Here is a 23,088-nt window from a genome sequence, read left to right as displayed (position 1 = left end):
TATGACTTTGACTTTTAGCATCATCCTCTTCTTTTTCTGTGTAGAGGAAAGATTAGAGCTTTATATGCTCTGAAAGACCCTCACATCCCTCACAGAATTAATCATGGTGCCATATGAGTAGCAATTTCTTAAGAAGTATTTGTTGCAAAAATAGCAACGCATTTAAAATGGCTACGCTAGACGTTGGACCCTTCAGACTTTAGCTGGTTTGGATGTTTTGTTACTCTTTTCTTTCAAGCTGTCCTTATTCACAACTCTCCTGCTGTTCAGATGCTTTTTGCATATTTTCTGCGGCAGAGGCTCTGCATACTAACCACACTGATGAGTCACGTTTTCCCCGTGGTACAGATGCGGCTACCATTGTTTACAGATCAATAAAAGAGTCACAAAGTAGACCAAAATGTTCTGCTCCTATGGAAATGATCAGATTAACATAAATATGTGTTGGAAAAGTTTCATGGTTATAAAGGAATCGTAGTTTTTAACATTACATTTCCACTTTTAAATACCAAGGGAAATTTTTAACAGGTTTTCTCATGTGATCGCTCCCTTTAAGGGTCTGCTTTTTAGGCCTGTGCATTTGCACGGCTTCAGAATATCATGTAATTATTGCATCTCTTATTCCATGTTTTAAATATTAGAAATTTTTCAATTAATCAGCTGAAGCAGGAATTCTCTGCTGTGTCAAGCTCTTAAAATGTATACATTGAAAAGCATGTTTTTAAAGTATTACTTCAACTTGAATAAAATACTTGCTGGGTAATAAAAAACCTGAACTAGGAGCTGGCCCTGTGGCTGAGTGGTTAAGTTCTCGCGCTCCGCTTTTGCGGCCCAGAGTTTCGCTGGTTCGGATCCTGGGCGCGGACATGGCACCGCTTGTCAGGCCATGTTGAGGCAGCGTCCCACTGGGCTCACCTAGGGTTACATTTCCTATCTTTCAGATATGTACTTCTTTTCTTTCTTTTCTTGAAAATGGTGCACTTATTTTGTTTATTACTTGAAGGCATTCTGCTTTTTTTAACAGGATAGTTCTTTATTCCCTTGAATATTTTATGGGAATATTCTGCCTGTAACATGTGATGTGAATTGCTGCTTCCCAGAAGCTTCACTGACTATGCAGTCTCAGGGAAATCTTCATATTATTTTGACAAGACATTGTATCTCTCTTTTTCTTTTCGTCCAAAATATTTTACCAAAATCCCTGATTTTGGCTCCAGAGTGAAATGGGCGTGGTTAAATTTTGGCCCTGTCACTTTCCGCCTCTGGGGATTGAACAAGTTGTTTACACTTTCAAAGACTTAGTTCCCAGTAAGTAATTTTTAGGATTTTTGTGAGATTGCCTTGATTTATATCTGCTCAATAAATGTTAGCAATTATTTTTATTTTCAGTTATGTTAGTAGAAATATATTTTCATTACTAATGAGTCACTATTTAGTGTTTGATTTTTTAAAACACAAAATTATTTGAGAATAATCTAATAGTTTAACTGGCTCATGTATTCAATAGACTTGAGAAATAAATGACAATGACTAAACTTGCTTTCTTTGCTGGCATAACGTTTTAAAGCAAGTTAGGTTGAACTACAAAGATGATATACCTACATATCTCAACAGCATATAGAGTTTTTCTGAAACATGAATTTCAAGTACATGTTCTATTTCCAGTGCAAGTTATGTTAAAAATCTGTGGGCAAATTTCCTAAAGTAGTTTTAAGAACAATATGTAGGCTAGGTAGAAAGTATAATTGATTCCACGTCACTGGAAGGATGGGTTTGTGGCTTTGTGTTCTCAGTCATCTTAGTTCCCTTACTATTTCTACTCAAGTAACTAAAATGATATATTTTTGTTTTTCAGTCACCCAAGACTGCTTGCAACTGATTGCAGACAGTGACACACCTACTATACGAAAAGGTAATAAAGTAGTCCCACTAATTTTTCCACTTAGAATTCAGTCCAGTCCAATTACTCGTCAGTTTTGAATCCAAAGACTGTATTCAAACTTCGTCTCAAATCCAACTCGCTGCCTCAAAACTTCTTATAATCAGATGTAAGATAATAAACAAATTTATTCAAATGATTAGGGAATAAATATTTAGGTTAATGTAATAATCTAACCAACAGAATTACCTTAAAGACACTAATACTTAGAAATTTTAAATAATTAACAGACAAAATCAACACTAAACCAGATTTAGTATTTTATTTTTTAGAAATCATTTTGACTTCCAAAATGACTCAAGATCATCTTCACAATATTAATTCTCCTATTATATTAGTTTGTAGAAATCACAAAAGGGTGAAGATAAAACTGAACATAACCATAAACATTTTATATTAATTAATTTTTTAATAAACATATATGTACCAATAAATAAATGTAACATTTTTATGATAAATCTCCAGTGTGAAATTATTGCTTTATATTTTGCATATTGCTTAAGTTTGGGCAGTGGGGCATAGCAGGGAATAAAATATTTACGGTTCCTCGCTTTCGTGGAGTTTACCTTCTGATGAGGGGGAAAGAAATGAACAAACAAGTAAAATCTAGAATGATAAAATTAAGTGCTGTGGATAAAATAAAGCAGGCAGGGGGCAAGGGGATGTTTGGGCTGTGAACCACAAAATGGAGTTCAGAAGCGTCTGGAGGTTAAGCTGGGGGCAGGAATGGGGAAACGAGAAGGAGTCCAGATAATAAATTTGGATTGGTGTTTTTAATGATTCCTGGGAATGCTATCTTGCATCTGTCTTTTCCTATGTGACTTTAATTATCCTAATTGTAACACAAATACTGAACTGTTTGAAATTTTATTAGTATTTATTGTTCTGCATTTTCCAAAGTCATATGGTTGCAACTTTTCATAGGCAGAAAACAGTTTCTAAGAGTTAAAAGAAAGCCAGAAGAAGACTCGAAGGACTAAAGATAAAATTGTAAAAATGTAACTTGGAAAAAGTTTGTTTTACACATTTGGCCAAAACCAAAATGCTGTAAATCACATAAAAAGATGCAGCTGCTACTCCATTGGGAGTGTGAATTGCACAGAGCATTATGATCTTCCAGGCATGGTGGCTGCTCTCTATGGATCCAGAGGTGCTTATGTGAGTGATTTGCCCTTTGAACCCACAGGTTGTCCTAAGCCTGGAACAGTATGTAAATGCTAGTGTGCATGGACTTTTGGCAGTACCACCTTACTGCATCTCATAGGTTTTGGTATGTTGTGTTTCTGTTTTCATTCGTCTCGGGATATATTTTTGATTTATCTTTTGACTTCATTTTTTACCCATTGGTTGTTCAGAAGTGTGTTGTTTAATTTCCATATATTTGTGAATTTTCCAATTTCTCTTCTGTTATTGATTTCTGGTTTCATACCATTGTGGTTGGAAAAGACTCTTGATATGATTTCAGTCTTCTTAAATTTTTTAAGACTTACTCTGTGCCCTAACATTTCATCTATCCTGGAGAATTTTCTTTGTGCACTTAAGAATGTATATTCTGCTATTGTAGGATGGAATATTCTGTATATATCTGTTAAGTCCATTTGGTCTGTAGTGTTCAAGTTTTCTATTTCCTCACTGATTTTCTTTTGGGTGATTTATCCACTGTTGAAAGTGAGGTATTGAATTCTCCTACTGTTACTGTATTGCTATCTATTTCTCCCTTTACATCTGTTCATATTTGTTTTATACATTTAGGGGCTCCAATGTTGAGTGCATATGCATTTATATTTTTTGTATCCTCTTGATGAATTGATCCATTTATTATCATATAATTACCTTCTTTGTCTCTTGTGGCAGTTTTTGACTTGAAGTCTATTTTGTCTGATAGAAGAATAGCCACTCTTCTTTTTGTTTGCCATCTGCATGGCATATGGTTTTCCAACCCTTTTTGGTCAGCCTATATGTGTCTTTGAAGCTAAAGTGAGTCTCTTGTAGGCATATGGATGAATTTTGTTTTTTTTAATCCATTCAGCCATTCTATGCCTTTTGATTGGGGAATTTAATCCATTTACATTTAAAGTAATTATTTAATAATGAGGACTTATTGTTTCCCTTTTGTTAATTGTTTTCTGGTTGATTTGTGGTTCCTTTGTTCCTTTCTTCCCCTCTTGGTGCTTGACGTCTTCCTTTGTGGCTTGATTATTTTTTGCAGTGATGCACTTTGATTCCTTTCTCTTTATATTTTGTGTATCTGCTACAGCTTTTTTATTTTGTTTGCCATGAGACTTACATAAAACAACTTAGTTATAGTAGTCTATTTTAAGCTTATAACAACTTAACTTTGATCTCATACAAAAACTACAGTTTTACTTCTCCTTCCCCCACATTTTGTTATTGATGTGACAATTTACATCTTTTTATATTTCATATCTGTTAATAAATTGTTGTAGTTATAATTCTTTTAATACTTTTGTTTTATAACTTTTATACTAGAGCTGAAAGTGATTTACAACTCATTACAGTCAGTTCTTTCAGATTGTTTACTGGAGATTCGTTGTCTTCCTTTGATTGTGTTGTTTTCTTCCTTCTTCATGTTCCCTGTAAATTTGCTTTGTTTGTGCATTTGAAAAGGCGGCTACCTCTCCTGGTCCTCATAGACTGATTTTACTGGGAGATGCTTTCACTGGCTAGCAGTGCTTGATGTTAGCCACTTGAAGGCCAGGGGCAAGGCCCTCTTTGCTTCCTTCCTTCCCTCCTGGAGGAAGAGCATCAGTTCCCTGCTTTTCCTCAGTTATGCAAAAAAAAAAAAAAAAATGCTGGCTATATGGAGGTGCTCTTCCCTTTTCTTTGTTTTTAACTATATCATGGGACCAAGCTCCTTTGGTTGTTCAGCACTCAGAATGAGACAAGACAGAAACCAGCTCCAGAGAAGGCACTCTGAGAGGCCCATGAGGCCAGGCACACACTCCAATCTCAGCATACCCTCATGGGAGAATCATGGGTTGAGGCAATTTTTTGATGCTGAACTAAGCCTATTTCAGAGGGGGACTGATGTAAGTAAATTGAAATTGCTCTTCTTAGCCATATACATGTGACTTCTCGGTTTGTGCTCCTCTGGGGTACTTCTACTTAGCTGGATTCTGAATTTCTCTTCAAGGTATTTTGGTGCCACTATTATTGTTAATGTTTCTGTGAAGGGATGATGTGTAAGGCTTCCTACTTTTCCATCTTGCTGACAACCCCATATTCAGAACATTGAATATGTCATCCCACTTCCTTTTGCCTACATGGTTTCAGATGGTAAATCAGCTGTTAATATTATTTAGCATTCCTTGTACTTGAGGAATTGCTTCTCTCTTGCTGCTCTCAATATTCTCTCTTTGTCTTTGTCTTTCAACTGCCTAATTATAATGTGTCTTGGTATGGATCTCTTTGAGTTTATACTTCTTTGAATTTTTTCAGCTTCTTGGATGTGTAAATTCATTCCTTTGTCAAAGTTGGGAAGAGTTTTGCCATTATTTCTTCAAATATTCTTTCTGTCCCTTTCTCTTCTCCTTCTGGGACTTGGATAGTGCGTATATTGTTACTGCACAAAGGTCACAATCTGCTTGCCATGAGACAAGATCCAATTGTCAAGAGGCAAGATGGTGGCAGAGAAAGGGCATTTTATTACAGCTTGCTTGCAAGGGGGAAGATGGCTGACTAATGTCCAAAACGACCATCTTAAAGGAGGCACAGAATCTTGAAGCAATTATATAGGCCAGTGGCTTATAAGGGAGGAGGTTGGGAATGTTGACCTTCTGGTGTTACAGACTGGGAGTCACCACATCAGATCTTTTAGTTTTCATTGATGATGGCTGTCAGGAGGTCATCACATTCTCTTTTCTACAATATGGCTTCCCTTATGTCAAACTTGTGTTGAGCCAGTGTCAATATTAGTCTGACTGATGGTGTCCTACAGGTCCCTTATGCTCCATTCACTTCCTTTCATTCCTTTTTCTTTCTGGTCCCCAGACTGGATAATTTCAATTGTCCTATCTTCAAGTTTGCTGGTTCTGTCTTCTGCCTGCTCAATATTCTGTGTAACTTCTCTAGTGAATTTTTTATTTCAGTTCTTACTTTTCAGCTCCCCAAATTCTATTTGGTTTCTTTTTTTTTTCCTTTTATTAAAAAATAATTTTTATCTCTTTACTGATAGTGTCTATTTGTTCATGCATAATTCTTCTTGTTTTCTTAAGTGCTTTGTCCATGGTTTCCTTTAACCCTTTAAGCATATTTAAAAGACATAAAATCTTTGTCTAGTAAGTCCAAGTCTGGGCTTCTTCAGGAATGGTTTCTGCCAACTTCTATTTTTTTTCTTGTGAATTGCCTGTAGTTTTCTGTTTGTTTGTGTGCTTTGTATTTTTCTTTGAAAATTGGGCAATTTTAATATTACAATGAGATAACTCTGGAAATCGTATTTTCTCTGAACCCTGGGGTTTGCTGTTGATCATTGATGTGGGCTGAAGTTGTCCATTTGTTTATTGAATTTTCCAAAATACTTTTGCACTGTATTCCTTGTTCTATGTGGTCACTGGAGTCTTTTTTCTGTTTTCTCTGCAGTCAGCCTGATGGAGATTTCTTTATCTCCAATTCAATCCTGACAGCTTTACTTAAATACCAGGAACAAAAACAAAATACTCTCTTTTCTTAGCAGATTGGCTCTGAGCTGGGGCACTCCTTCACCATTTAGCCAGCCTGCTAGTAACTCCACCTTAGACTTCCCCTCCTGCTTGTGTAGAGAACAAAGATCCACTAGAAGTGTAGGCTTAAGGTTCTGTCAGCTCTTTTCTGAGCATGCATCTGGCTCTGACCATGCACATTACATTACAGATTCCTTGGTGTATTCCTTATTCCTTCAAGAATCTTCCCCCTAAGCTGCCTTCTTCTCAGGCTTTGTGTCAGCCTACTACCTGCCCCATCTGCTATCTGCCCAGGTGGCTACAGGTAGGTCTTTAACACTTTTGATTGACAGTCTGGGGAGCTGCTCCTATCTGAAGGGAACCTCCAGACAGGTCAAAATGTATAGCCACAATGTTTGGAGATCAAAGTGAGTATGGCCTTCCCTGGCACCAGAGAGGTGCCACCTGGAACTCAGGACACCATCTCTGTGGCTGCTGCCAAGCTGGAGAATGGGGGATATAAGTGAGGAAGCAGAAATACGATAATGCTTTTTTACTGAAATTGAACAGCATTTTTTTCCATTAAGCACTTCCTTGGTTGCAATAGGTTTTTTGTTAGGTTTCATACATCCAAAAAGTTAAATACTATAAATTTTTGCCAGCTTAATTGTTGCTTTAGTGAAGGGAGTTATTCTTTGAGCTTTGTACTCTGCCATTTTCCATGACATCACTCTGACATCTATAATTATGTCTTTGGATAATATCTATTGATTGTCTACTCTGGTCTATGATAAAATTAAAATAATTCCTCTTTATTTTCTCTATCCTTCCTGTCCTTCACCATTCATTTTTTGGATACTAATATTATATTTCTTGATGTTTACCTATGTACTTTTAAAATGTTTATATTACTTGATCTGTCAACTTTAAGTTATACCCTTTGAGCCCCAGCTATTAAAAATGAGGCAACTGATGAATTTCTATTGATATTTTTCCTCCTCTTCTTCCCTATAGTTGTTAGTTATATAGTTTCTACCTTTTCATGGCATAAAATTGTTTTATTCTTTTTCTGTTGAAGTGTTCCCTTCATGTGTTTTTCTCTTGGTTTTACAGATAAATATATTCAATATCCATTGCAAGTCCTTTTGCTGTGCTTTCTTCATTTGTATCTTACTTTACTGAATTCCATTCCCTGCTAGTTTACTTAAAATGGGTTCATGAGAATAATGCTCACCAAGTATTTGCATTGATAAAGCTTTTCTTTGTAATTTTTATACTTTAAGGATGGCTGGTATGAAATTCTCAGTTTACCCTTCCTTTACTTGAGTATCTTGTAGGATTTTCTCCACTGTCTTTTGTCTATATGCACTTTGAAGAAAACTAAGGTAAAAGGAATTTTTCTTCTCATAAGTAGCTTCACTTTCTTGTCTGATTACACAAAGAATTATTTATTTACCTTAAAATTCAATACTTATTTTACTATTTATCTCAGGGTTGACTGTTGTGATGGGTAGAATAATATCCCCCCAAAGATGTCCACACCCTTATCCCTGAAACTTGTGAGTAACCTTACATGGCAAAAGGGACTTCGCAGATGTGATTAAGATAAAGAATTAGGGATGGAGCCTGCCCAGTGGCATAGTGGTTAAGTTTGTGTGCTCCACTTTGGTAGCCTGGGGTTCATGGTTTCTGATCCTGGGTGCAGACCTACACACCACTCATCAAGGCACACTGTGGAGGCATCTCACATACAAAATAGGGGAAGATTGGCACAGATGTTAGCTCAGCGACAATCTTCCTCAAGCAAAAAATGGAAGATTTGCAACAGATGTTAACTCAGGGCTAATCTTCCTCACACACACAAAAAGGATCAGGAATTGGAGGAGATTATCCTGAATTATCTGGATGTGCCCCGTGTAATCATAAAGGTTCTTATAAGAGGGAGTTATCAGGGACAGAGTCACAGAAGGCAATGCAGTGATGAAAGCAGAGTTCAGAATGATGTGATTGCTTCCTGGGAAGATGGAAGAGGACAGGAGCCAAGGAAAGCAGGCAGACTATAGAAGCTGGAAAGGCAAGGGATGGATTTTCCAGCTTCCAGAAAGAGCACAGACTTGCCAATATCTTGATTTTTGCCCAGTGAGCCTTCTGATGTTTAGAATTGTGAGATGATAGATGTGTGTTCTTTTAAGCTACTAAGTTTGTGGTAATTTGTTATAGCAGCAATAAGAAACTAATGAAACTATGCTGAGTCCACTTTCCCTGGCAAATGATGTGATTTTCAGTCTGTAGTGGCTCTAAGTGGTTGTTCTGCTTGGCTTTTGTTGTTTGTTTTGTCTTCCAGGGTTCTGATTGTTTATATGCTGGTAATGCTTCATCTGTCTTCTGTATTCTACAGTTCTACATTTTTTCTCAAATTCTTAACTCTGTCTTTATCTCCATTTCATTTTGTTTTGTGCCAGACCTATTTTCCCTTCTGAAACTTTTACTTTTATTTTCATTTAAATGAGTTTTCTTTTTTTTCCTCCTGGTTTCCCAAATTCTTTTAGCTGACATTGAAATTTCCTGGACTGTCTGTTTGTAGGAGGTTTCTGTGTGTATGTGGGTTCTTCACCTTTAGGGAGCTGAGTTTTTCCGGGTCTCTGTGGGGCTTGCCGCTGCCAGGCCTCCTCAGCATTTTCTTTGCTTCTTCTCTTCACTTCTACACTCAGTGTCTGTGTGGCCTCAGTGGCTTTTGGCAGCCCTGGCAGTTATTTCGGAGAACATGCATCTGTCTGTTTCTTTCATATGACTTATGGGAGGTGAAGAAAGAGAGATGTAATTTCCATAATCGTGTTGCTAGAGGAAGTCTCTTGTTTGTTTCTACTTTTCAACATAATTATTTCGTAAAGGCAACGATGAGATTTACTTTTAATCTCACAATAGAATTTGACACTGATGACTCTTTTCTTTTTGAAACACATGCTCCCCTTGGTTTGTTTCTCTAACCGTGTTCCTACCTTTTTGGCCACTCCTTTTTAAACTTCTTTGCAAATTACTCTTCAATTTATCTCCTCAATATTGATGTTCTTCAGAGCCGCATTCTCTTGATTCTTTATGTCTTTGGTGTTCTTAAATACTCCTATGTTGTCATTTAGTCTATGTGCGGATGGCTTAGATATAGATCTTTAGCCCAAACCTGAGCTCAAAACCTATATAGACCTCTGTCTCTTTACTTCTCTACCTCAATATTTTCGTGGCATCTCAGCCTGAACTCTAGAACTTTTCCCCAAGTCTGTTCTTCCTCTAGGTTCTCTGTTTCAGTAAGTGGATGATGACCGCATCTTCAGTTGTTTAATCTGGAAATCTGGTGTCATTCTTGACTGTTCCTTCTAACTCAGCACATTGATCTCAAAACTCTATCAGTTATTTCTCATAAATGTAACTTGAATTAATCTGTTGCTCTTCACCCCCATCTGACCATCCCAGTACAATCCACCATCATCTCTCACCGTGGCTGGTTTCCTTACCTCCAGTTTTTCACCTTTTCTTACCCACTAGCCACATAGTGATATTTCTAAGACCGGGACATAATCATTTCTCTCCACTGCTCACAACCCTACAGGCCCTCCCCTTGCCCTTCAGATAGCTTAGCCAACACGGCCCTGCCTGGCTGGCTTCTGTTTTCTGTTGATTTTCCGAACCCTACCTCAACCACAGAATCAACCATACGATTACTATGGATTTTAATACCAAGCTATCTTTGTTCTATGCAAAAAAGTCACTATTTCTTGAATTGGTTTACTTAACCAACCTTTAAAAAAACTACTTTAAAAAAATATTATCAATATCTTCTTCCTTAAAACCACTTCCAGCAGGTTTAAGATAATAAAATAGAAAATCAGGAGAAGTAACCAAATGTAATAGCTATTGACAGCTATTCTCTGTAGCATTTATTTTTAATTATTGAAAGAGGTAACACTGGAAGTATACACGTTTGGGAGGAAATTTCCTATCATAAAATAGGATAAAAATATGAATGAAATATATCTGATTTTCCTAGAAAACTTTGTCATCCTCAAAATGTATTTACAACTCTTTCAGCTATGTCAGAACAGGGAAGATCTACCCTCTGAAGAGCAGACATTTTCAGAAATGGATGCAAATTATTTTCACATATTAATACTGGCATTATTTTTAATTTCACACATTAATATACACATTAATTTTGTGAAGCTTTCAAAAACATTTAAATACGTCAGGTATTTAAAGCTGGGTGGAGCTGGGAGGTTCATGCTTTATGTACCAAGATACATCGTATTCTAGCTGTTGACTCACAAAATAAGCATTGGTACTCTTGAAGTTTACTTCCAAATTCTTAAATATCTACTATGAGAACTGATGCATGCTAGTTTAGAAAAGCATTCTCCAGAAGAAGCACTTCATGCACATTGGTTGTTAGCATTTATCTGCAGTCTAACTAGCAGGCTAAAAATTTATGCAAGTTTTAAGATGTAGAAACGTGTTATAATATTTATGCGTAAGTTTGTAATTATTTTAGCTCTTAATCTACTGTTTGTCCTGTTTACTTAAAGAATTTAAAGTTCATTCAGCAGCACATATTTACTGAGTGCACACCATGTGCTAGGCTCCATTCCTGGCATTTGAGTCAATGGCTACGAGTACAGCACAGTGATAACCTTGACCTTATGGAGTATAAGTGTGTTCATGTATGCATGTATGTGGGTGTGTGTGTGCAGTGGAGGAGAAATACAGACAGCACGCGAAAACAAGTAAACGGGGGCCAGCCCAGTGGTGTAGTGGTTAAATCCATGTGCTCTGGCTCAGGGTTCACTGGTTCAGATCCTGGGCACAGACCCACGCACCACTATGTGGGGGCATCCCACATGGAAGAGCTACAATGATTTACAAGTAGGCTATACAGCTAGGTACTGGGGCTTTGGGGAGAGGAAAAAAGAAAGATTGGCAACAGATGCTAGCTCAGGGCCCATCATCCTCACCAAAATAACACTCTTTAAAAAAAAGAAAAAGCAAGTAAAAGTGTACACTGTCTTTAATAAGACTATTTCTAGCAAGATACGATGAAATGCCAAAAGAAAATATCAAGAGAAAATAAGAATATAAACCTAATACCTACTTGTTTTCCTTTCTATTTTGACAATATAGCAGTGGAATTTGGTAAGAACTGGATCACCAATTTTATGGATACAAGTATGGTGTAAAGAAACAGAACCAATTGAACATATCTAAATTTTTTTAGAATACAAACAAGCAGTTTTATAATTACGTATTTTTCTTCAACTCAAGAATACATACTACCTCTATGATGGAGGGTGTTTCAATTCCCAAAGTTCCGGTAACTAGGTAGCAAAATGCTTTTAAAAAACAAATGATTGCTTGTGACTGGTTGCACAGTACACCGCCATTTTGAATTATGTTATGTTTAAAGTTGAGTTAGTTAATTCGATAAATATTTGCTGCATGTGTGTGCTGTAGGCCAGTCATCATTTTAGGCCCTGGAGAAAGAGCAGGGAGCCAAACATAAACAGTTCCTTAACGCAGAGAAATTAGAATCTAAGATGTGGATTCTTTTGAAAGGAAGAAAAGCCCTCTGGTCAGAACATCAAACAAGTTATCATTACAACCATGAAAGTAATTGCCTTCAGAGTCATCAGTTTGTATTTTATAATAATAGTGACCATGTTATTAATTCTTCCTCATATTTTCAGCATTTTACATTAAGAGATGTTTTGGGCCCATGATCTCATTTTGACAAAATTTAAAACTACTTTATTATAGTCTTTTCACTGATATGATGTATAAAAACAGGTGATGAGAAGTTTGCCTCTGTTATTTGCAGTTGCGATCTTTATTCATGGATTGTTTTTATCCAGTATGGCACTGGAAGGTTTTCACTTAAGGAGAACGGTTTCTCAGAGACTTTCTTTGCGAAGAGCAAATTTGGGTGATCAGGCCCGCCACCAAGGAGGGGCGTCCACTCCCCATGAGAGATGGAGGCAGTTCCTGGGAGCCTGTAAGAGGAGCAGACAAGAGCCTGCGCTGGAGATCGGCCATGTCTCTCCACGTACCCATCGTCTCCTCCTACCTTCTTCTCTCCTTGCTGCCTCACAGCTTGCCTCCCTCTGCCCCTGGTTATGGGCACCTGGAGGGCCGCCTTAAGGAATTGTTTCATTTTTACTTGAATTCACAGTGTAATTTGCTTTGTTTGATCACTTCGTGTTCCTAACCCCTCAGAAATATTCAGAAAATATGTGGTTCTTGTTTTGTTTTGTTTTGTTTTGTTTGAGGAAGTTTAGCCCTGAGCTAACTGCTGCCGATCCTCCTCTTTTTGCTGAGGAAGACTGGCCCTGAGCTAACATCCGTGCCCATCTTCCTCTACTTTATATGTGGGACGCCTGCCACAGCATGGCTTGCCAAGTGATGCCATGTCCACACCTGGAATCCCAGCTGGTAAACCCCGGGCCGCCGAAGTGGAACGTGTACACTTAACTGCTGCATCACCAGGCCGGCCCCTGGTTCTTGTTTTATATTCTTCCCTTGCAAATTCTATTTGGGAAAAGTTCAAACATGAAAGAATTGCCTTGGGGGCACTATCTAAGCAGGCACATACGCTTAACCGTATTTGTAAATGTGAAAGCATTGCCGACTACCACATCCTATGTGCTCCCTTCTAAAAATCCAGACGGGAAAATTTTCTTTAAGCTCGATCTTGGGCAAGTTGTTCTTTTCTTGAAGTTCTGGCTTATTGTCTTGTGGACTCTGAATTTTATTATTGATTTATTTCCCTTTTTGCTATGATCAAGGTGACGCTTGGGGACACATGTGGTCCAACATCACTAATCATATAGGAACGTTTTTATATAACTAAAGTTATATAAAAGTTTCATTTTACTATTCTGTCCTTATTTTACCATTTCTTGAATCTTCTAACTTATTTTATACCATTTTATTTATCCCCTCCACATTTCCCAATCTAGCCTTAGGGTTCAATGTTTTCTCCAATATTTACATGACATAAAGGTGAGAAATCCAGTGAACTCACACTGTGGATTCTCGGGAAAGGAGTGTTTATACTGTCTTGCTGGGTGTTGATGTCCAAAAGCGCCGAGTTCTGGCTCAGAGATTTGGTCCCCTCTCATCTCCTCATTTCTGCAGCCGTTGTCTTCTCCCTGCCACTTCATCCGATTCTTGAGCACAGTGGCTTCCCTGTCACTCCCCCAGTGAAGTCTGAGGGACAGTGGAAGAGAATTAGCGTATCGAACAGAAACCACTCGAACTTGATTGCTACAGACTATCATCACAAAGTTCCTTGACCATCTCCTAGTAAAGACTGTGTCTTAGTAACTACTCCGCCTCTCCTGAAGCTCTGTTCTGTCGCCATGTTGGAGGGGGGCTGGCTTTCTCCTCATACCCTTTGTTACACTCTACACACAGTAACTCCCTCCTCTCAGGAACCAAAAAAACCCTGGAAAACCTCTATTACTGTGTTATGCAGAGACATTTGTCCAGACTTCGCCTCAAACTCCCCCATCCAGACCAGCCTTTATTATGAAAATGGCTGAAATACAGAAGAATAAAAGAAAACCCAGACATTTCAGATGAAGTGTTTCTCTCCAGTTCCTGTATGTGATAGTTGCCCGGGTCAATATGTAAATGATGTGGGGAAACCACTGGAGATGAACGACTGGAGTGATTTATCTTCTCTTCCTCTTTTTTTAAAGATGGACTTCTCCTCCCCGTCTCAGACTTAGTTTATTAACGAAGTGGAGGTGAAAACTCTGCTTTTCCCTGTTTTGTTTTTTTTCTGATAAATCGTTCTCTTCATTGTAGGAGCTTACACGTTTGTTCCGTGGCTTCTCAGCTTTAAAAGAGGAAAAGCCCTAGAAGAAAAAGAAAATAAAATATTGGTCAAAGAAACCGGTTACTTTTTTATATATGGTCAGGTAGGTCCAGCCGTAATTCTGCTCTCGCTGTCCAAAGCCTTCCATGTTGTGCTCGCTTCTGACAAAGTTCTTTGGTTTGTTCCTCAGGTTTTATACACCGATAACACCTTTGCCATGGGACATCTAATACAGAGGAAAAAGGTCCATGTCTTTGGGGATGAACTGAGTCTGGTGACTTTGTTCCGATGTATTCAAAATATGCCTGAAACACTACCCAATAATTCCTGTTATTCAGCTGGTAAATAATAGCTCTGTATAAGTAGACAGAAAGACATTCCTCAATATATTGTGTGGTTTTCGTTATCCTGAATGATAAACTGAGACAGGTACAGTCATTACTAACAGTTTTATCATTTTTCTATCCATTTAGAAAGGATGGTAACTTCACAGCGATCAACACTGAGAACAATTCTAAGCTGTGTTTTCTTCAACGTGTAACAATAACAACAATACTGATAGAATAATAAGAGAATGACTACCATGTGCCAAGCACCCTTGTCCTGTCTGCACTTTACACATGCGTGTTCATTTAATCCGCCCCCTTCACGGAGGTGCGATCTGAGACGCCGAGAAGCAACACACGCTGTCCTGGGTTGAACAGCTGCTAAGTTTCGGATCTTGGTTTAAGCCAACCTGTCTGCCCCGAGTGTGAGCCTCCAAAACTTCTTTAAGGGCTACAGAAGAGATGCCCTTGGCTGGTTTGAGGGTCAGGTCAACTTGCACAGTGTCCTCTCTCACTGTCATGCAGGTGACCTTTGGTGTAAATGGACACCAGATGGCTTTGGGATGTGAAAGTGTAGGAGCAAGGCTGCATTTCAACTGAGCGGCAGTGAGGACGTGGAGAGAAACGGGAAAGAGCAGGCATTGTTCATTTCAGCTCTGCTTTGGCTGTAATTGCCAGTGCAACCTTCACTTCCTGTTGGGGGTAGTTTCAAATTAATCAAGGCTGACATTAGAAAAGAAAGTGTTTGCTTTAAACACATTTATTCCTCTCTGGTGATTTTGACAAATCCGTTCTGAACCCTGAGGAATGTCTGCAGCTCCAGATGATGCTATGAATGACAGTGTGAAACGCAGGATGGGGATGGCTGTGCAATCTGAAGTACTGTATTTCAAAGATATTTACTAACAAATGCCCAATAACTCAGAAAGGAACAATAACCAAGTTAGAAAGGAAGGAAAATGGTTCATAATAATAGAGACAATGGTCATTCTGGATATGCAGCCAAAAAGAGCTTTAACGAGATGATGAGGAAGTTTGTTAAACTGGAATTCCCTAATTTTCATAAAGAAATGTTCCCCCGTGTCCAGTGATGACTAGTATTTTGGTGTTGCAAAGTTTTTATAAATGGCAAGGCTACTCCAATCCATTATTTATTTATATTTATTAGTCTTTACAGCTCTACAATGGACTCTTTTTCAAATATTCTAATCCTCAGCATCTTTAAGATATTTCTCAATGCTAATAGCTTAATATTATATATGAGAACCATTCTCGAGGAAATTTCGAGTTTGTCATTTTAATCTGTTCCAGGGCAATTTTGTTTAAAACCATTAAAAACTACTCTTTAGTGTATACGTGCATAAAGCACTTCCATGATAACCTGAAAAAAATTTAAATGGTCCATTTGAGGAGCCAAACATAATGCCAAGGAAGCTCTTTTATACGCATAGCTGAGTCTTACTCATTATTTCATTAACAAATTGAATATGTTTATGAAAGAAAAAATTAGAGCTGATCGCTATAATCAGGAGGAATTGAAATAGCCAATAACTCAGGGCTGGAATTTTAAATAGAACGCACTTTACAAACTAGTTTGTTCACATGACTTTACTTTGAGAGTCAATAGCAGTGCTTTGTGATCTACAGCCTTTGTCAAAATATTAGATTATCTTCAATCTCTGTGATAATGACTAATGTATTCAACAAATACCAATTTTTTTTACTATTTAATGTAGTCATCAAATGCTTTGCCTATCCTAGGAGGTGTACACATTGCCCTTAACAATACCTAAAACTGTGTTCTTTTGTTTGTTTTCTGTCTTGGCCCAGTACAAAATAACAACATCCTTGGAGAAAGCATCTTTTGTCCTTCTGATCACTGTCACTGCTCTATGCTTGTCTAAAAAGGTGTCTAGTACGTCGTGAGTGTTCAATAAATAAACACCAACTGGCTGTAGCCTGAGGAAATCTGGGTGCTTTGGGCCTGTTGGTAGAATAGATGTTAACAGAGATGTGCTCATGTAAATACGTTTTCACTGTATGTTAATGAAATGACGATGCAACTACTTTTTAAATTGTTAGTTGGAGGTCCTGACAATTCGGATCCGGATACTATTTTGTTTGTTAGTTTCTCCTCCTCTCCCCTTTTCTCCTCTTTCTTTTCCTTCATATTTTTCTTTTAAAATGGGGTCAGGAATTACCTGGTGTACTGAGTGTAGTTCCTGAATTGTTTTTTGTAGTCCTGAATCACAAAATACATCATTGCAAATTAGGTACAGGCAGATTTATTTTGGTCAATTTTGTGAAGTTAATTACTTTGTTGCTTTTGATTCTAGAGACAAATATGGTCACTTGAGGAAACACAAAATATAGAGGGCTAGAAAAAGTAATCCAGATAACTCCTAATCCCATAGTCTGGACTCTGTTAACAGATGTGCTTTGTCAATACATGATGTTTCGTTTTTACTTTTTAATAACTTACACATTTTATGGGCACTTTTAAAAGTATGTTTAGGATTATGCAGTATATATATATACGTGTGTGTGTGTGTGCATCAATAAAATGAAGCAAAACCACTTTTAACTATATAACATTTGGTCAAGGGATGTGCTATGCCTTTTAGGCTAGGCTAGCAGGGCAGTAACTGGTTTAGCAGTCCGCTGGTATAATTTGAAGTGTGAATGCCTATGTTACCATTTTTTTCCAAAACAATAATTTTATTTAATGTTCTTTTTATTTCCCGTTGTACAACCACTTCAAGCTCTTGTAAATCGTTCTTTTCCAGGCATTGCAAAGCTGGAAGAAGGAGATGAACTCCAACTTGCAATACCACGTGAAGATGCTCAAATTTCCCGGGACGGAGATGGCACATTTTTTGGTGCACTGAAACTTCTGTGACCTACTTACACCTTGTTTGTGGCTATTTTCCTCCCTTTCTCTGTACCTGCAAGGAGAAAACACTTAACTGGAAAGACCGAAAGGAAAAAAACCCAGTAGTTACCATAGCCTTTTCTGTGAGCTATTTATTTTGGTTTGCTGAAACTAGACCAAAACAGGAAATTTAACCGACAACCACAGCCAAAGGGTGTCATGTGAATTACAAGAACTCGAGCCCATGTAAGGAAAGATAGAATTAGAAAGACTTCATCACAATGCCATGTTGAACAACTTAGTCATAGCTTCTTGTCTTGGAGGAAGCACAGGATTCAGAGACAGTAATAATTTCTTCAAAAACGGTATCCCATGATATACAATGGAACCGGTGCCCACATCTGTAGGGCGTTAGGACATTTTTAGGAAATCTCAGGATTCATCCTCTATTTTTATGTTAAAGATGTCCCTCTCCTTTTGCAGTTAACCTTGTGAAAAGTAAAAAGAAAAAAATTTATAGAACTCTTGCATTCAGTACATGACAAAGGAATTAAAAGTTTAAATTAAGTAGACAATTGGACTCAAAATAGAATATACTATTTAAGTCTTTTTGGTTTATTTCAGGTTTGCAATTTTTATCTCTAATATTATATATTTCCTCTTGGAACACTCCCAGACATTTTTCATGGGAGGGAAATAATTTCTCTCATGTGTCTAGGCTTATGTGTAGTTTTTATAGCTAATTTCAGTTACTTCAGAAAGTTTTAATTTAGAGTAATTCCAATTCATGCATATAAGCATGAATTGAAAAGATAACTATGATTGTTCTTATATAAAAATATGATCGCCATAGAAGTTAATGAATACACTTATAAGAATGTAATATGATTTCCCTTTACTTCCTACCCTTCTGTTAAACTGCTGCTACTGGAGTTCGCCTTTAAAAAATACTTGTTCTTAGCTTTACAGAAGTTGAGATTTGAAGTCCTTGGCATCCTGAAGTATGTTATATGCCATGTGCTTGTTATGAAGATTATGGTATGCCAGGAGACATTCTCCTGATTTTCGTTATATAGAGAATCATATTTGAGAATGCTGTTCTTCTTATCTTTTATAACATCAATTTCCGTTGTTTCGCTTGTCTTTTTTTAAACGTCGTCGGTTTAAAGAGTTTACTTCATTAAACACTTTACTTCAGCAGTTTGAATAGTAGATGGAAAAACAGGCCCCGGTCTACATTAATTTTCCCCAGTCTGCATTAGAATATTTTTGAAGATTATACTTTTCCAAACAAAGAAAATAATTTGTATTTTGTGTCTAAAATTAAACTTTGTTTAAAACTCTGGTTTCTATAATTTTGGCCTTTTGGTTAAATAAAATATATTCTGGAATTTATTTTGTTTCACAGTATGATAGTTGAAAAAGAAGTGATAAGTGGAGTACGAGCTTAGATACTCCAAGGAGGTGAGTAATTTTCCTAGTGTTGCTGCTACTGGGATTGCCAAATAAAATACTCCAGTGCCTGTGGCCTGACTTTTTGATCGAGTCTGTCTAACACCACTCATCTCTGGATTTCTCTCCGTAGAACTAAATGTCACTTTAAAAATTAGGTGCAGGGCCAGCATGGTTGCATGGTGGGTAAGGTTTGACCCTCCACTTTGGCAGACCAGGGTTTGCAGGTTCTGATTCCAGGCTCAGACCTCACACCGCTCGTCAAGCCGTGCTGTGGCGGCATCCCGCCATAGAATAGAGGAAGATTGGCCACAGATGTTAGCTTGGGGCCAGCCTTCCTCATACACACACACAAAAAGTTAGGTGCATAGTTGAAAAGCATTATAAAGTAATATGCATTAGGTTATGGCAATAAAGAATTTGAAATCATGAATATTTTACATATTTTAAAAAGGATTTGTTCGCATCAATACTATAGATATAAAAATATAAATTGAATATTTCTTAGAGCATAAGGTTAACAAAAGATAAGACTACATGACAATAGACTTGTGTACCAAGCTGCTGTTATCTACATCTCACACCGTTATGCTTTTTAAAAGATTTAGCGTATTTTGTCAGCAGGTGTAGAATTCAAACACATAAAATAGTCTTAAATCTTACTTTACTTTCAGGTTAAGCTAGCGTTAAGATGTGAATCCTATCTTGTTCGTGTATGAAATTATGAGGGAAAGTAGGCTTTGGTTAAGAAAAAGTTTATTTAGATATCCGGATAGAATTAAGACTGTGTCCATGCAGGGGGTGGGGGATCTCCGATGCAGCAGTAGCTGCCCCAATGCCGTCTCCTCTGTCCTTTCCCCAATTTATTTTAGGGAAAGATGATGTTATACTGGGGTTTTCTACAACAGAACGTTTCTAAGGTCTAACTGTATGGGCCCCATCCAGATATCCTTATGTCTTAAATTTGAAATCATGACTGTGATAAATAATTACTTCAGGGTTTTAAATTGCTCCCTCGTGTGGGAGCTAAGCAAGTCAGCAGAACATCCAGGGTGAAATTATGTGCAGCCCTGACTGGCAGCTGGAGAAATCAACTCCACTCTCTAAGTCATCCTGCAACAAGAACGTCTTCCCCCGTGGTTTGTTAAGGATGCGGCAATTTATTGCTAGAAGAACTTAATAAATCCTTTCGTAATTTGAATTATGAATCAGAAAACATTACTCTGAAGACTTCCTTGCCCTAGGAGAGAAGCTCTAAACTGGAGAACAGCACACCAGTGCAGCCAAATGATGTATTTGGTTTGGTGCCTATGATGCTTTACGATTTTTGAGTTGCTTTATAACATAAAAATCTATACTCATTCCATGAAACGTGACACTTAAACTTCTCTCAGAAATATGGATGTTTTATTTTAAAACATCGAAGGACAATATATAATATACATGCAATCAAATGCAAAACTTAAGCGCACAGCTTGGTAATGTATTTTTACAAAACGGACATCCTCCTGTAGCCACCTCCCAAATCTAAATACGAACATTGCCAGCGCCCCAAGGTCTTTCACACTCCTCCCTGTCCGTAGAGGTAATTGCCATTCTGATTTTCATCATCAGGGAAGAACCTAATACAAACGGCACCATATAGAATGTAACCTTTCGTACACACTGTCTGCCTTCATCCGTTCACCAACTTGTCTGTGACATTCTTCCACACTGCTGCCTGTAGCCGTGGTTCATTCATATCTACCACCGAACAGAACTTCATTTTCTTGAGATATCACAAAAAGTATTTGTCCACTTTACTGTCGAAGGGCCTTTGAAGTTTTTCCAGTTTGGGGCTGCTAGGAGTTGTGTTTCTGTGAATATTCTCTGAAAATAGTTCAGGCAACTTATATACATCTTTCTGTTGGATCCACACCTAGAAGTGGAATTGTTGCAACATAGAATGGGCGTGTGGTCAGTTTTAGTTAATACTGCCAAAAAGATTTCTGAATGATAAACAATCTATAGAAAATCAAACAGAACTGGGCTACTGAAGGCAACGATGGCCCCGTCTAACTTTTGTCTCCCCACTGCAGCCAGGCGAGCACCCTCTCCTTTGCTGCAGGGCCCACTCAACTTTCTGCCTCCATGTTGTCCGTCTGACCCCGGGCTAGGATCCTGGGGATTATAAAAATATAGTTTGCTCCTGATTATTTGTGGGCACATTCACTTTTATAACTTAATTTTCTAAACTTGATTAACTTTAAAAAGTCAATCATGATTAAAAGCGGGGTCCCAGATCTCCAGCCTTGCTTATATCAGAGCAGCTTCTCCTTTCAGATTCCTATTCTCCTTGGGTGAGGCTCGGGAGTGAGGAGCTGGCAGGGGGCAGTGAGCAACTGCAAACACCGCCGTCCCTGCTCAGCCGTGCCCAGACCATCAAGAAGTGAGTGCAAGTTTCTCTGAAGCATCCTTTGAGGTTGTCTTTGCCTTCCTCACCGCCACCATTGCATTATCCGAGTTGGCTAAGTTGTTATTTAAAAGATAATGAAATGAAATTCTGTTTAAGATCACTTTAAAAATAAAGATAAGAACACTATAGAAGTATATTAACCAGACAGTATGAGGACAGTTTGTTGCTTATTTAGATTTATTTTACAATCTTACGCTACGATGGTTCTTACCAATGTTTGGAATGATATATTTGGCATATAAGAGACTTTTTCTGTACGCTTAATTTTGGGCATGTGAAAATACTTTAGGCATTTGTTTTATCTTGTTTTGTAGGTCCTGCTGCAATCACACACTGTATTTAAAACTAATCACAAAGATGGGAACTAACGGGCTGCGATGGAGTGGGTGGCTCTGTGTGGTGAAGAAATGTTTGATATGGTGTTATGATACTGAACTGCCAATTTGGACCACCCAACGGCTAGTTAACTTGTCATTTTGGAGGACTAAACAAACAGGATCAAGGATGCAAAACAAGGATGCACCTGGTGCCGCAGTACCAGTTGGTTCATTTCTCTGTGTCTCACCTTTTCCATGTAGATAAAAGAAATAATTTTTTTCACAAATGAATGGAAAAACTCACAAAATCCATTTTAGACCATTAAGAGGGAAATAGTTATATCATTACTTTAGGCTTGTATTTGTAGCGGTAGAATAGATTTTATGAGAATTTTTTGTATAAAACTAATTCTATTGGTTTTTTCATATATAACTTTGATGAAAGCTAATGGCTGGCCACACATTCCTCTCCTTGGGAGCCAAGTAGGACACGGTAAAATTCCATGAGGACCAGTGTCTGCAGTGATCGACATTGTGGTCACCGAGTGCGGTCCCATGGTCAGTGGTCTTGACCGCATCTAGCACCTGCCTCCACTCTGCTTATCAGAAGCCAAAAAAGAGGATTCAGCCTGTTAGCCGTCATCATCTGAGATCAGATAATGATGGTGAAGGAGCAAATAACGAGAAGGATCGAGTGTGGGAGAACGGAGGAAATTCTTCACCATTGAGGTTGCAGCTTCACTTAGTTTTAAATGTTCTCGAACTTTTGACTTTTCATTTTTCGATAATTTCAGGCTTACGAAAATATAGAAAAAAACAGTGCAAAGAAATCTCTTATACCCTTGCTTATATTCCCCAAATGTTAGCATCCTACAATAGGAGGATCAAAGGCAGGACGGTAGTTTTGATACAACGCTGTCTTAGATGGGAATGATAATCGCCCTCTCCTTGATATCCACTATAGCCCAAGACACATGCACACAATACAACTAGAAATGAGTATTTGGGGGCCAGCCCAGTGGCATAGTGGTTAAGTTCTCATGCTGCGCTTCAGCAGCCCAGGGTTCTCCATTTCTGTTCCGGGGTGTGGACCTACATACCACTTATCAAGCCATCTGTGGCAGGCATCCCACATATAAAATAGAGGAAGATAGGCACAGATGTTAGCTCAGGGCCAAGCTTCCTCAGCAAAAAGAGGAGGATTGGAA

At 38.0% G+C, this 23,088-nt stretch overlaps 1 protein-coding gene across 2 annotated transcripts in view; it reads left to right on the top strand.

Annotated features, from left to right (window-relative positions):
• Positions 1–19,139, top strand: part of TNFSF13B (TNF superfamily member 13b) — a 34,466-nt gene extending 15,327 nt beyond the window's left edge. Inside the window, exons 4-7 of one of the 2 annotated variants that reach the window (XM_046663803.1) lie at positions 1,856–1,912; positions 14,449–14,561; positions 14,649–14,799; positions 17,571–19,139. In XM_046663803.1, the coding sequence (XP_046519759.1) occupies positions 1,856–1,912; positions 14,449–14,561; positions 14,649–14,799; positions 17,571–17,683 (434 nt within the window). In that variant the 3' untranslated portion in view covers positions 17,684–19,139. The remainder of the gene's footprint in view (positions 1–1,855; positions 1,913–14,448; positions 14,562–14,648; positions 14,800–17,570) is intronic. The other variant, XM_046663804.1, reaches the window with a different exon arrangement.
• The last annotated feature ends 3,949 nt before the right edge of the window (positions 19,140–23,088 follow it).

This window comes from Equus quagga, chromosome 6, assembly GCF_021613505.1.
Source record: "Equus quagga isolate Etosha38 chromosome 6, UCLA_HA_Equagga_1.0, whole genome shotgun sequence".
Lineage (NCBI taxonomy): Eukaryota > Metazoa > Chordata > Mammalia > Perissodactyla > Equidae > Equus > Equus quagga.
Note: the sequence above shows the minus strand (reverse complement) of the source record. Positions and strands in the feature narration are given on the sequence as shown.